The sequence below is a fragment of the Halichoerus grypus genome, chromosome 5, assembly GCF_964656455.1.
Source record: "Halichoerus grypus chromosome 5, mHalGry1.hap1.1, whole genome shotgun sequence".
Taxonomy (NCBI): domain Eukaryota; kingdom Metazoa; phylum Chordata; class Mammalia; order Carnivora; family Phocidae; genus Halichoerus; species Halichoerus grypus.
The window spans coordinates 53,107,171-53,119,468 of NC_135716.1; the positions used below are offsets into that span (position 1 = coordinate 53,107,171).

The 12,298-nt window shown below is 36.4% G+C and overlaps 1 protein-coding gene across 1 annotated transcript in view; it reads left to right on the forward strand.

Annotated features, from left to right (window-relative positions):
- The window catches only part of MRPS28 (mitochondrial ribosomal protein S28), a 106,968-nt gene that overhangs the window by 20,950 nt on the left and 73,720 nt on the right, over positions 1–12,298 (forward strand). Inside the window, exon 2 of the mRNA XM_078072287.1 lies at positions 825–1,006. Coding sequence (XP_077928413.1) covers positions 825–1,006 — 182 coding nt within the window. The remainder of the gene's footprint in view (positions 1–824; positions 1,007–12,298) is intronic.

Consider the following 12,298-nt stretch of genomic DNA (forward strand, 5'->3'; position numbering starts at 1 on the left):
CACATGTGAGTGAAATCACTAAATTCCACATTTGAGTGAAATTATCTAATAATTGTTTTTCTCCATCTGACTTATTTCATTTAGCATTATATCTCTAGGTTCCAGCCATGTTGTTGCAAGTGGCAAGATCTCATTCTTTTTTGTGGCTGAGTAATATTCCATTGTGTATTTATACCACATCTTCTTTATCCATTCATCTGTCACTGGACACTTGGGTTGCTTTCACACTTTGGCTCTTGGAAATAATGCTAGAGTAAACTTAGGGGTGCATGTATCTTTGCAAATTAGTTTTCATTTTCTTTGGTTAAATACCCAATAGTGGGATTACTGAATCATATGGTAATTCTATTTTTCATTTTTTGAGGAACCTCCATACTGTTTAGTCACTCCCACTAAACTTGAATTTGAAGGCTTTTTTTTCCCCCCAGATGATCAGTATTAGGAATAAAGTTAATCACTTTCTTGGCTGCCCTACTCACATGCTCAGACTCTGACCTCCCTCTGTCCCCATGGTAGGAGGTTTTGTCTAAGGATGCTCCTTACTTTGCTCACATTCCAGATTCTACTCTGAGCCACCATATCAGCATCACTAAGCACTTTTCTTGGTTTCCTCTTCAAGAAGGAAAGGGAGGAAGAGGAGGTTGAAGAGTATATCTAGTTTTTTAAAGCAAAATTCCATTTAAATATTTTTTTCATATTGCCACAAAATATAAATATACAGCACATTCACTTTAAAAAATTTCCCCTGTTAAGATTTTATCGTATCTGTCATATTATACCTTTATCTTGAATAATATACATATAAATCTCTCCTTTTTTTTTAGGGCTCTCCAAAAAATGTGGAATCCTTTGCATCTATGCTGAGACATTCTCCTCTTACACAGATGGGACCTGCCAAGGATAAACTAGTCATTGGACGAATCTTCCATATTGTAGAGAATGATCTTTATATAGATTTTGGTGGCAAGTTTCATTGTGTATGTAGAAGACCAGAAGTGGATGGAGAGTAAGTAGAATCATTTCCACATGTTTTAAGAGTGTTGATAAAAGTTGAGATACCTCAAAAGTATAATTGAACTTTAATTGGTGATTTGCTAAAAGACAAAATATGTTTTATTTCTCTTCATTATGCTAGTTAGGGAAGTTAGGTGGGATTCATGGTCATGTCATTTTAGTCACATTAGGCTAGATTCATATCTTCTCAAAGCAGTGAGAGCACTTTTGGGGAAGATTTTGATGTTCATCCTGGTAATAAACTATTCCCCACCATAAAATTAAAACCAGCTTTATAGTAATACATGCTACTCAGGGCATTTTACATATAACCTGTTTTGCCTCTTCCTCTGTTCCACAGTCTTCTGCTTTTCAGAGAAGCCTCCCTTTCTACTTCTTCATGCTCCTTTCTTCTCCTGCTACCAAATTCCGATGCTTTATCATTTTCTTTTTTTATTTTGTATCTACTCTCGGGATTATAATTTTTCCTATTATAGAACAGAATTCATTCTGTTTATAGCCTATAAATAAAGATATTTTTGAGTATAAGTATGCACTGGGGAAACCATTAAGGTGGGAGAGCTAGGAGTAGAATATCAAGAGTGAAAGGAGATATGGAACTAAGATTCTGGGATTGGAAAACAATAGTAAGCAGTATAGAAATGATTTTTTCCCATCAGTTTTTAATGTGCCCATTTAAAAAATTTCAGTATTTCTGATACCAGGATGTATCTTAGAGTTGATGTTATGTCGATTTAATTGGCCATGTTTTTTATTCTTAATAGTACATAAAGTAATGGTGAATCTAGTACTCAGTGGCATCTTAGGATGAATTACAGTGATTAAGAAGTTTGTGATGTTTAAGAATGAGTCATATTGTAGAAATGAATAGGGAAAGAATCTGCTCTAGATCTAAGAGAGCAGTTATGAAAATGGGTTGCCTCTCTGCTGAGAGTTCTGGATATCTAGAGGTCCAGTTGATAACTGGACTCAAATGATTGGAAGACATGAACTCATTCTTCCTGAATCTGAATTGGACCTGACAAACTTAGTACAAATTTCCTTAGATCAGTGGCATGGGAATATTTAATAACTAGTTCTCCAATAAAAAAGGCCCTGATTTGACAATTTCTGTAGTCTAAAATACTCCCGCCATGGCCAATCTTAAGTTACCAATGTAATGTCCCTGAATGCAGAGTTGGGAATATGTGTACACAGTCAGCTCCCGCAAGGTGGTGCAGTCTGGCTCCAGCACACCTCTACCTCGGATAATCACAAGCTAGACAGTGTCTTGCAAGGTAAGTGCCATGAACCAGGTCATACCTGGGGAAGAAAACGGGCTGCTTATGCTACCTGGCATTGAGAGGTAATGGCTCAAGATAGCCTGTCTTGATATATCAAATAACATACACGCTTAGTCAAAAATAGTAAGAACTCAAGAAATTTCTAAGTAGAGTAAGTCTGTCAATGCAGATATTAACATTGTCTATCTATTGTGTAATGGGTCATTGAAGGGATTAAATCAGATAATGTATGTAAAGTTATGTAAAGTTAAAGATTAGTGACTGGCATATAATAAACACATGCTACTATTATTACTATTCTTGAAATCCTCGTGATTTGGATTTTTGTGAACTAATGATGACATTCCTCAAGAATTCCTATTGAGGAGGGTTTATGCAGGAGGCAACTATGAAGCTTTGCGGTCCTAAAGTTATCCTTCAAGAGAGGCATCCTAAGCTCTTGGGTACTGTCAGTAGTGGCTGTGGCAGATCATTTCTCATTAATAGAAAAATATATCATTTTCTATATTTAAAAATGAAGTACTGTTTTATTTTATGCAAAGAAATCTTCTTATCTCCACCTTGCAATGGATAAGCTTTTCGTCATGCTCCCATGGGTGCTACCCAGGTGCAATGGCCATCTTTATTTTTACAAGCTGACCTAACTTGCAGCCAGAACATCAGGTATTAACTTTACAAAAAATACATTTTACAGATAACTCTGCTGAATTATGAATATTTCACCTGCTCAGTCAGATTTATTACAAGTTGCAAATGTAGTATACACGTTTCCTTATGTTTGTGGAAGGAATTTTATGATATTTATTTCATGGGTATTTATTTCTTTGTGGATATTCTTTTATGTATGCTGTTCTTTTTCACCATTTCATTACAATTTTAAAACATTAGTTTTGTCATTATGTTATATGTTTGAGCATAATATTACAGAATGCCTTAGAGACTAGAATGTCTGATTTGATTCTCAGGCCATACTTACTGCATCACAGAATTTTAAGTACCAGTGTTCGTGACTAGATATTTCTTTAGTAAGTGCCATAATATGGTTTGAATTTATTTTATGTATAGTATAGCTTTAAATGGTTAAATACTCGAATTTGTTGCAACATTTATTGTCTTAATTTTTCATTGACAACTAATACCGTAGAAGCACATGTTCTGTTACAGAAGTTACTATGTGCTTGAAGCAACCTCCCCTCCACATGCATTCCTGCCAGCGAAGCGATCTGTTTAACAATTGTTTGTTTGGGGTCAGACGGATGGCTCATAATAATTTTGCAAGTAAATTGTCTAGCCTGTGGAGCAGTCACTGTATTAGAGTCTTTCTTTATGTACTTAGCAGAGTTAAATGCCTGCATCTCTTTGTTTTGTAGTTACTTGCAACAGTTAACCTTTCAACTACTGCTTCCATCTGACTGCCTAGGATCCAATCATTCTCACCAGAGACTCCCACTTCACCTTCCAAATCACTCAGAATCAGTACATTCATGACTGAGGATCATGAAGAGGGGGCAGTCTTACTGGTGCAGGAGTTGATTTGTTTGTTTGTTCATCCATTCATTGATTCATTCACTAAATATTTACTGGACCTCTTCAGTTTGGCAGGCACTGTCGTAGGGGCTGGTAAACTAGTCAGACTAGCTCTTCGTCTGCTCTCATGAAGTTGGGGCAACAACTTCTACTGGAGGGAAAGAGAATATATAGTAAAAAAGTACACAAATCAATTTTAAAAATTGGTAATTACATGAGTAAAAAGGGATACTATGGTGACAAAATGGCGGGTAGAAGATAATAGTAGTTAGGAAAGGGCTTTGACTTCTACTTGTATTGTTGAAAGTCTGAAATACCCTCAGAGTGCTTTTCTTTTTCTTTTAATAATAAACAAGAGTCAAGGCTTAAGTTCTATTCATCTCTGGTCCTACAAGACCGGTCATGTTATTTCTAATAATGTGCTAAGGGGAGTAGTTCACTTTAGCCAAGAATTGAACTGAATAGTTTGGTGACTTTCATTCCCTTCCTGTCTATGTGTATACATACCCTAATGGCTATGTAGGTAACAATTATAGCTCTATATCTGCATACATTGTTTTCTGGGGAGAAACGTTCTGTCTGAGCAAATCCTTTGTTGTCCAGTTTTTAATTCATCATGGAAAGAAGGTTTATACTTTTCACAGAACATTTATTAAATTTCTTGATTTCTATATGTGGAAATGCTTAGGTTATTTCCAAAACCCTTCCCTAGGTCTCTTATAGCTACCTGTCACTTATGCTTTGAAAGTATTGAGGCGCCTGGGTGGATCAGTTGGTTAAGTGTCCGACTTTTGATTTCGGCTCAGGTCATGATCTCAGGGTTGTGAGATTGAGCCCTGCATCGAGCTCCACGCTGTGCATGGAGCCTGCTTTAGATTCTCTCTCCCTCTCCCTCTGCCCCTTCTCCCTCTCACCCCGCCCCCCCAAAAAGGAAAGAATTATAGAAAAGTGTCAGATCAGCATAAATACTGTTTCAGTTACTTTGCTTTTCTACCTGTATCCAGGACAAATTGTAGGTGGGAAATAATTTTATTTAGATCTTACCTGTTATCTTTCTAGGTGACAGGAAGATGATAATACCGAATGAGAAAGTAATGAGATCCAGCTAGGTCTCTGCTCATTCCCTTTTCATACTTACAAATTTAGATTATATGACTAGATAGAACAGCTTTTTGGGCTGGACACATGTTTGCTCTCTACCTCTTTGATGTCAGGCTGCCTCTGAGTAGATTTTAGGAGGGTAACTGAATAATGGCAGAACTTCTTGCTTTGATACATTTACTTAAGAGACTACAAATAAGATGTAGATATTTACATAATTTGTTCATCATTCATCAACCTGACCTGCTTTTTTAATCCCTTTTGAGAACCACTTTTTTTTCTCTTCAGTTTGACTTTTGTGTCATTGAATCTCTTCTACTTTAGGACAGTTTAAATTAATTAAATGCAAAGAAAAATAACTCAAATTTAATAAAATACGCAGTTTAGCAAAATATTTTAATTTTTTCATTATTTTTAAGATTTTTTATTAAGTTTTTATTTTAATTCCAGTATAGTTAACATACAGTGTTATATTAGTTTTAGGTGTACAATATAGTGATTCAGTGATTCTCTACATTACTCAGTGCTCATCATGGTAAGTGTAATCTTTAATCCCCATCACCTGTTTCACCCATCCTCCCCGCCGCCTCCTCCCCTCTGGTAACCATCCGTTTGTTCTCTATAGTGAAGAGTCTGTTTCTTGGTTTGTCTCTTCTCTCTCTTTTTTTCCTTTTGCTCATTTGTTTCTTAAATTCCACATGGGTCAAATCATGGTATTTGTCTTTCTCTGAGTGACTTATTTCACTTAGCATTATACTCTCTAGCTCTATCCATGTTGTTGCAAATTGCAAGATTTCGTTCTTTTTTATGGCTGAATAATATTCCACTGTATATGTATATACCATATCTTCTTTATCCATTCATCTATCAGTGGACACTTGGGCTGCTCCTATAATTTGGCTGTTGCAATACTGCAATAAACATAGGGCTGCATATATCCCTTTGAGTTAGTGTTTTTGTGTTTGGGGGTAAATACCCAGGAGTACAATTACTAGATCATAGGGTAGTTTTATTTTGAACTTTTTGAGGAACCTCCATACTATCTTCCACAGTGGCTGCACCAGTTTGCATTCCCTCCAACAGTGCACGAGGTTCCTTTTGCTCCACATCCTCGCCAACACTTGTTTCTTTCATTATTGCTTTTACTATAGTTTCAAACTTAGAGCAGCTGATAAGAATCAGAAATTATTTTGGTTAACTGAATATTCTAATTAGCTAAGTAATATCCTTTTAATAAGTTCTATAACTTTTTTGTTTTAATATTTGTTTTTGATTATAGCTTGCTCTGTGCCCAACATGGGGCTTGAACTCACGACCTTCAGATCAAGAGTCACATGCTCTACTGACTGAGCCAGCCAGGCATCCCTGATTATAGTTTAAAGGAACACTTTTCAGCCTTTGTCCCAAGAAGCTCTTGAGTTCTGCAGAAAGGCTTCAGAGACTGTTCTGGGGGTAGCTGGGAAGTTCGACCTTACTTTCAGAGTGGCTCTACCCTCATTATTTTATATATTATAATTCTGGGAACATTTTGTTTAAAGAGTCGGGGGGCACCTGGGTGGCTCAGTCAGTAAATATCTGACTCTTGATTTTGGCTCAGGTCATGATCTCAGAGTCCTGAGATCGAGCCCCACCTTGGGCGCCATGCTCAGTCTGCTGGAGATTCTCTCTTCCTCCCCCCCCCCCGCCCAGTCCGCTCACACACTCGCGTGCTCGCTCTCTCAAATGAATAAATAAATCTTTAAAAAAAAAGTGTAGGGGGGAAATGGTACTATTTCTACCACACACACAAAAAAAAGTTTGAAAAACACTTTTAAAAGAAAACTAATTCTAGAAAGACATTATATTAATAGTAACATTCAGAGTATAAGCTATGGTATTAAAGCATGAATAGAAGTATTGTGATCTACTTAGACTGAGTTGCAAAATAGAAATAAGTAAATTCAGAGATTTTGGAGTGTGGGTGGCCTAATTCTAACAATACCAACCTTAAAAGTTTTAACCATTATATTGTTTCTCTTTCATGTCAGATTGTGACTTGAAATCAGAAATCAGATTATGACAAATTAGAATGAATGACTCGCAGGCATTAACTTCTTTGGCAATTATCATTGAATTAACTGACTTGCTAAATTAATCAACATTCTGTTCTCTAAAACCCACTGACTGATACCAACATTAACTGGAAAATTAGAAATTGGTGGTCTTCTACTATGTCTGGTACTTTTGCTTCTTCCAGTTCAGCTATATCTTTAGTTAAAGCTAGTTAGTTGTGTTTGTTCCAAAATCTATTTATATTATTGGTAAGTAATTTTTTGATTATTGTATAAATTCATAAAATATGAGTATGGAAAGTGTTTTTGTTCTTAAGAAAGCTAATTTTAATATTTTGGAAAGACCTTCATAAAGAAGAGATTTTTTGTCGTTGTTGTTAAAGGAACTACTATTGAATTAGTTTGGGCAAGTAAACCATAAAGATGGGGAGGGGGAATCATAAAAATCTGGAAGGAATTGCTTTCCAAATACCTTTCTGTTCCTGTTTGGCTTTAAAGTGACTGATTCTGGCAATCCCAGACATTGTAGTAAGGGTATTGCTTATATAAAGAAATCAGTGCAGAGCTCCAGTGAGTGGACCTCTCCTCAGCGAGAAGGCCTGGACCTCTATCAGAATATTTGCATTAATTGCTAAACTAATGTCTTCACAGTGTATATGTATGCTTTTTTAATGGATTCTCACTTTAACCTACTTTTCCATGAGCCAACCTACAAGTCAGAGGGCTTCTACTGTGACTTAAAAATATAAAGCACTTTCCTATCATGTGAAACCTGCCTGCCCTTTCTTTAGACATTTTTTTCTTCTGTTATTAACACAGCACACAATTTCACAAGATTTGTCCTAGTGTGAATTAAAATTGTTCCCTTTCCATATTCCCATCTGATAAACATAATAGCTAGTTTTTTGAAAACCTACATTTGCACTCTATATGTATTGTCTGATGGCCACTCTGGAAAACAGTATGGAGGTTTCTTAGGAAGTTAAAAATAGAGCTACCCTATGACCCAGCAATTGTGCTAGGTATTTACCCCAAAGATGCAAATGTGGTGATCCAGTGCCCCTTAATGTTCATAGCAGTGGTGTCCACAGTAGCTGGATAAAGAAGGTGTGGTATACACACACACGCACACACACACACACACACACACACACACACACACACACACACACTGGAATATTACACAGCCATCAAAAAGGATGAAATCTTACCATTTACATTGACATGGATGGAACTGGAGGGTATTATGCTGAGAGAATTAAGTCAATCAGAGAAAGACAATTATCATATGGTTTCACTCGTATGTGGAAAATAATAGCGTAGAGGATCATAGGGGAAGGGAGGGAAAACTGAATAGGAAGAAATCAGAGAGGGAGACAAACCATGAGAGACTCTGGACCCCTGGAAACAAACTAAGAGTTGCTGAAGGGGAGGTGGGTGGGGGGATGGGGTAACTGGGTAACAGGCATTAAGGAGGGCACATGATGTGATGAGCACTAGGTGTTATATGCAACTGATAAATTACTGAACTCTACATCAGAAACTAATGATGTACTGTATGTTGGCTAATTGAATTTAAATTTAAAAAAAAAGGAGGAGATATTTTCTCCATTTTCTAAATGAAGGAAGTGAGTCTCCAAGCATACTGTGCTGCAGTGACACAGCTGGTAATTAATAAGGCAGGGATTCAAACCTTAGGCTGTGTGTATTCCAACACAGCCCTGGAATGTTCTTTTCACTCTGCTGTTCTGCTCTCTAGATCCCACAACATACAGTTACTAAGTATCATAGGACCCTCCTAAAATGGTCTCACATATGAGCCAGTTTTTATACCAGGGACCCTGAAGACAGTGTGGTGGGAAGGCTCTACGGAGGTCTGTTAAAGAATGGTAGGTAGCCTGTTATCATATCCTTGGTTGTGGTGTCCATGATCTAATATGTTTGGATAGTGTCACCACTGATAAGCTAATGACCAGTGGGTCCAGGCTTTGTTTCAGAATGGATGTGTAATGTAATTATGGTGAGACCTGTAGTCACAGGAGCTGGTTAATGTTTGACAGTGATTCATAACTTAGAGTCACCTGGCTTGGGAATGCTTTATTTCAAAAAAGTTTATTCTTCAAATTGTAGAAAGTTGACTCTTTACATGTAATACTCAATTTTTAATTCTTTGCTTCTTTTTATAAAATACGTCATCTACTTTCCTTGAACCTTGTCAGACTTAAAGTAGTTTAACCTGTTTTTTTGGTCTTTGTTTTTGACGAACCAAGGTCATAATTATAAACATTAATTTCTGTGTTGTATCATAATTCAAATATATAGAATTATTGCTTTTTAGCTACACAACCCTCCAATTTTTGTAGTTTTTGTGTTTTGCCTTTAGATGTCATTATTCTTTCTCTGCTGTTGCACCTGTGTCTCCATTTTTAGCTTTTTTTGAACTTTTTAATTTTCTTCTTCTAATATTCTGATGCCCAGGAAATTGCCCACCAAATTCATTGTGCTTAAAATAAGAGCAGTTAGTATTTGAGTATGACCGCTCAGCCTCTTCTATAAGTAAAGTGTATGTACTTCCAGTACATGGACTTCAACATGTATTTTGACAGCTTCTAAACTCCTCTGCTTAGTTCTCATTGAGTTCTGTGGAGACTTGATGTCACCAGATAAGTAACTTCCTGATAAATGAAGTGTAACTAGGTTGGGGTCTTGTCTGTGTTGATGGCCTGTTCACTGATGCCTTTGATAGGGATTGTCACATCTCAGGACAGTGTTTGTTGAACTAGTCAACATGCTGAGTGTCTTGGACATGAGTATTTATTGTGGTTGAGACTTTAACACCTCCAGTAGGAACACTAGTGAAAATAAGATGGGATTATTGGACCTCAAATACTGTTTGAGATGGTATCAATTCTTACAGTAAATTTGTAAGTAAATGGGTAAATTCCTTAAGAACATTATTAAACCCAAAGTATTGTTTTATTTTTTTTTAAGATTTTATTTATTTATTTGACAGAGAGAGACACAGCGAGAGAAGGAACACAAGCAGGGGGAGTGGGAGAGGGAGAAGCAGGCTTCCTGCGGAGCAGGGAGCCCGATGCGGGGCTCGATCCCAGGACGCTGGGATCATGACCTGAGCCGAAGGCAGACGCTTAACGACTGAGCCACCCAGGCGCCCCCAAAGTATTGTTTTATATAGCATTGGTGAGTTTGATTGCTTGGATTGTACCTGTAGTACATTTTATCAGTCTCAAGAATTAAGCTGATGATTTTATTATTTTTATTATTTTTTAATTAAGTTTTTATTTTGATTCCAGTATAGTTAACATACAGTGATATGTTAGTTTCAGGTGTACAATATAATGATTCAGCAATTCCATACATCACCCAGTGCTCATCATAGTGCCCTCCTTAATCCCCATCACCTATTTCACCCATCCTCCCACCCACCTCCCCTCTGGTAACCATCAGTTTGTTCTCTATAGTTAAGAGTCTGTTTTTTGGTTTCTTTCTCTCCCTCTCTCTCTCTCTTTTTTTTCCTGTGCTCATTTGTTACTTAAATTCCACATATGAGTGAAATCATATGGTGTTTGTCTTTCTCTGACTTATTTTGCCTATCATAATGCCCTTTTGCTCCATCTGTGTTGTTGCAAATGGCAAGATTTCGTTTTTTATGGCTGAATAATATTCCATATATATCACATCTTCTTTATCAATTCATTTTATTTTTAAATAAACTAGGTCATGGTGCAGTTTTTCACTGAGTCAGCAAACATTTAACGAGCAGCTATCATGTGTCACCTCTGTGTTTAATGCTGTTGTTCAGATTAAAGACAGTGCCTGCTTTCAGGGAGTTGATGATTCAGTCAGGGGGATAGAGAAGTAAATCGATATATATTACGCTGTGTAAGTTCTGTTTACTGTATCCTACAGGAATGGAGAAGAGGGGATCAGTGATTCTGTTAGGTTGTCAGAGAAGGTTTCCCAGAGGAACTAGCAATTGAATTGAGTTGTAAAGGACCGAGGGTAGGAGATACAAAGTGCAAAAAATGGCTGCACTTGGAAAAGTTTTAAGTGAGAGAGAGCCTGGCTTTTCCGGGAACTCAAGGGGATTAGTTGGCTTAAGTTGAGAAATGATGAGAGAGTGGGGAGTTGGGCAGGAGGCAGATCTTCAAGGAATTTATATATCATTTTAAAAAATTGGGGCTTTATTCTGAAAGTGATAAAGAGCCATTAAAACATGGACTGGGTTTGTGTTTCAATGAGATCATTCTGGCATTGGTGTGGAACATATATTGGAAGAATGAAATGAGTTAAGCCAATAAAGAAGCTTCTGGAAAGAAGTGATGAGAATGTTAATTAAGTCTGAGGGTCAGGAGAGGAGACTTTCATTAGCAATTTAGGAGATAGAAGAAACAGGTCTTGATGACTAAGTATGGATAGTGAAGTAGAAGTTTTGAATGGTGTTTGATTTAAGACATGAATGACTAGGTGGTTAGTAAGTCTGGTTGTTTTGGGTAGGTAGAAGGGGAATGGATTATATTGATATTTTTGTCTGCTTGAAAAATTAAAATTAAAATGCCCAGATTTAGGTCAGTTTTGATTCTCTCATTCCCATTCATAGTCATACTACTTCTGATAAGTATCAGTTAAGGAACATTTCTCTTTTTATTGAAATATAAAATCCTTGTGGTTAAGCCATGTTTATATTTTTGGTTAAAGAGCCAAATTCTCTAAATCTTATTTCATTATTATATTTTAATTTTGATTTTTTAAGAATTGTATATATTTCTGTAAAATCCTAAAGTCCAGTTTTACAGATGAAGTCTATTTATTTATTAATGTGTTAATGAAGATCACGTCTTTTAAAGCATTATTTCTACACTGGCATCCCTATCAAAACACACATGATTGACAGTTCTGAAAATCGAAGAGTTTCAAAACAAGCATGATTGGCAGTTCTAAGGTAACTAGCATGTGCACTGAATATTATTTGTACTTTTGTTTGACATTAAGGTAGAAAAAACGAGCTAATTTCCCAGTCTTTGTTTCTATTTCAGGTTGTATGATATATAGGGTCAAATAAAGAGTGGGATGGATATTGAACGTTTCAAAGACTGAAGTTTTCAAGATGTGTTGGTGGGGGAAAAGAGAAAATAAGATTTTGAATTAAGTGGTTCTCTTTATTCCAGAGGACATGGTACACAATTAAAAAGTATGAACATTTTGAAATAGATTTGTGATTGAAAATCATTCTATCATATTTTCTTAACAGAGCTCTGCTTATTTTTTTTTAGGATAAAAGAGCATCTATTATATTTAACT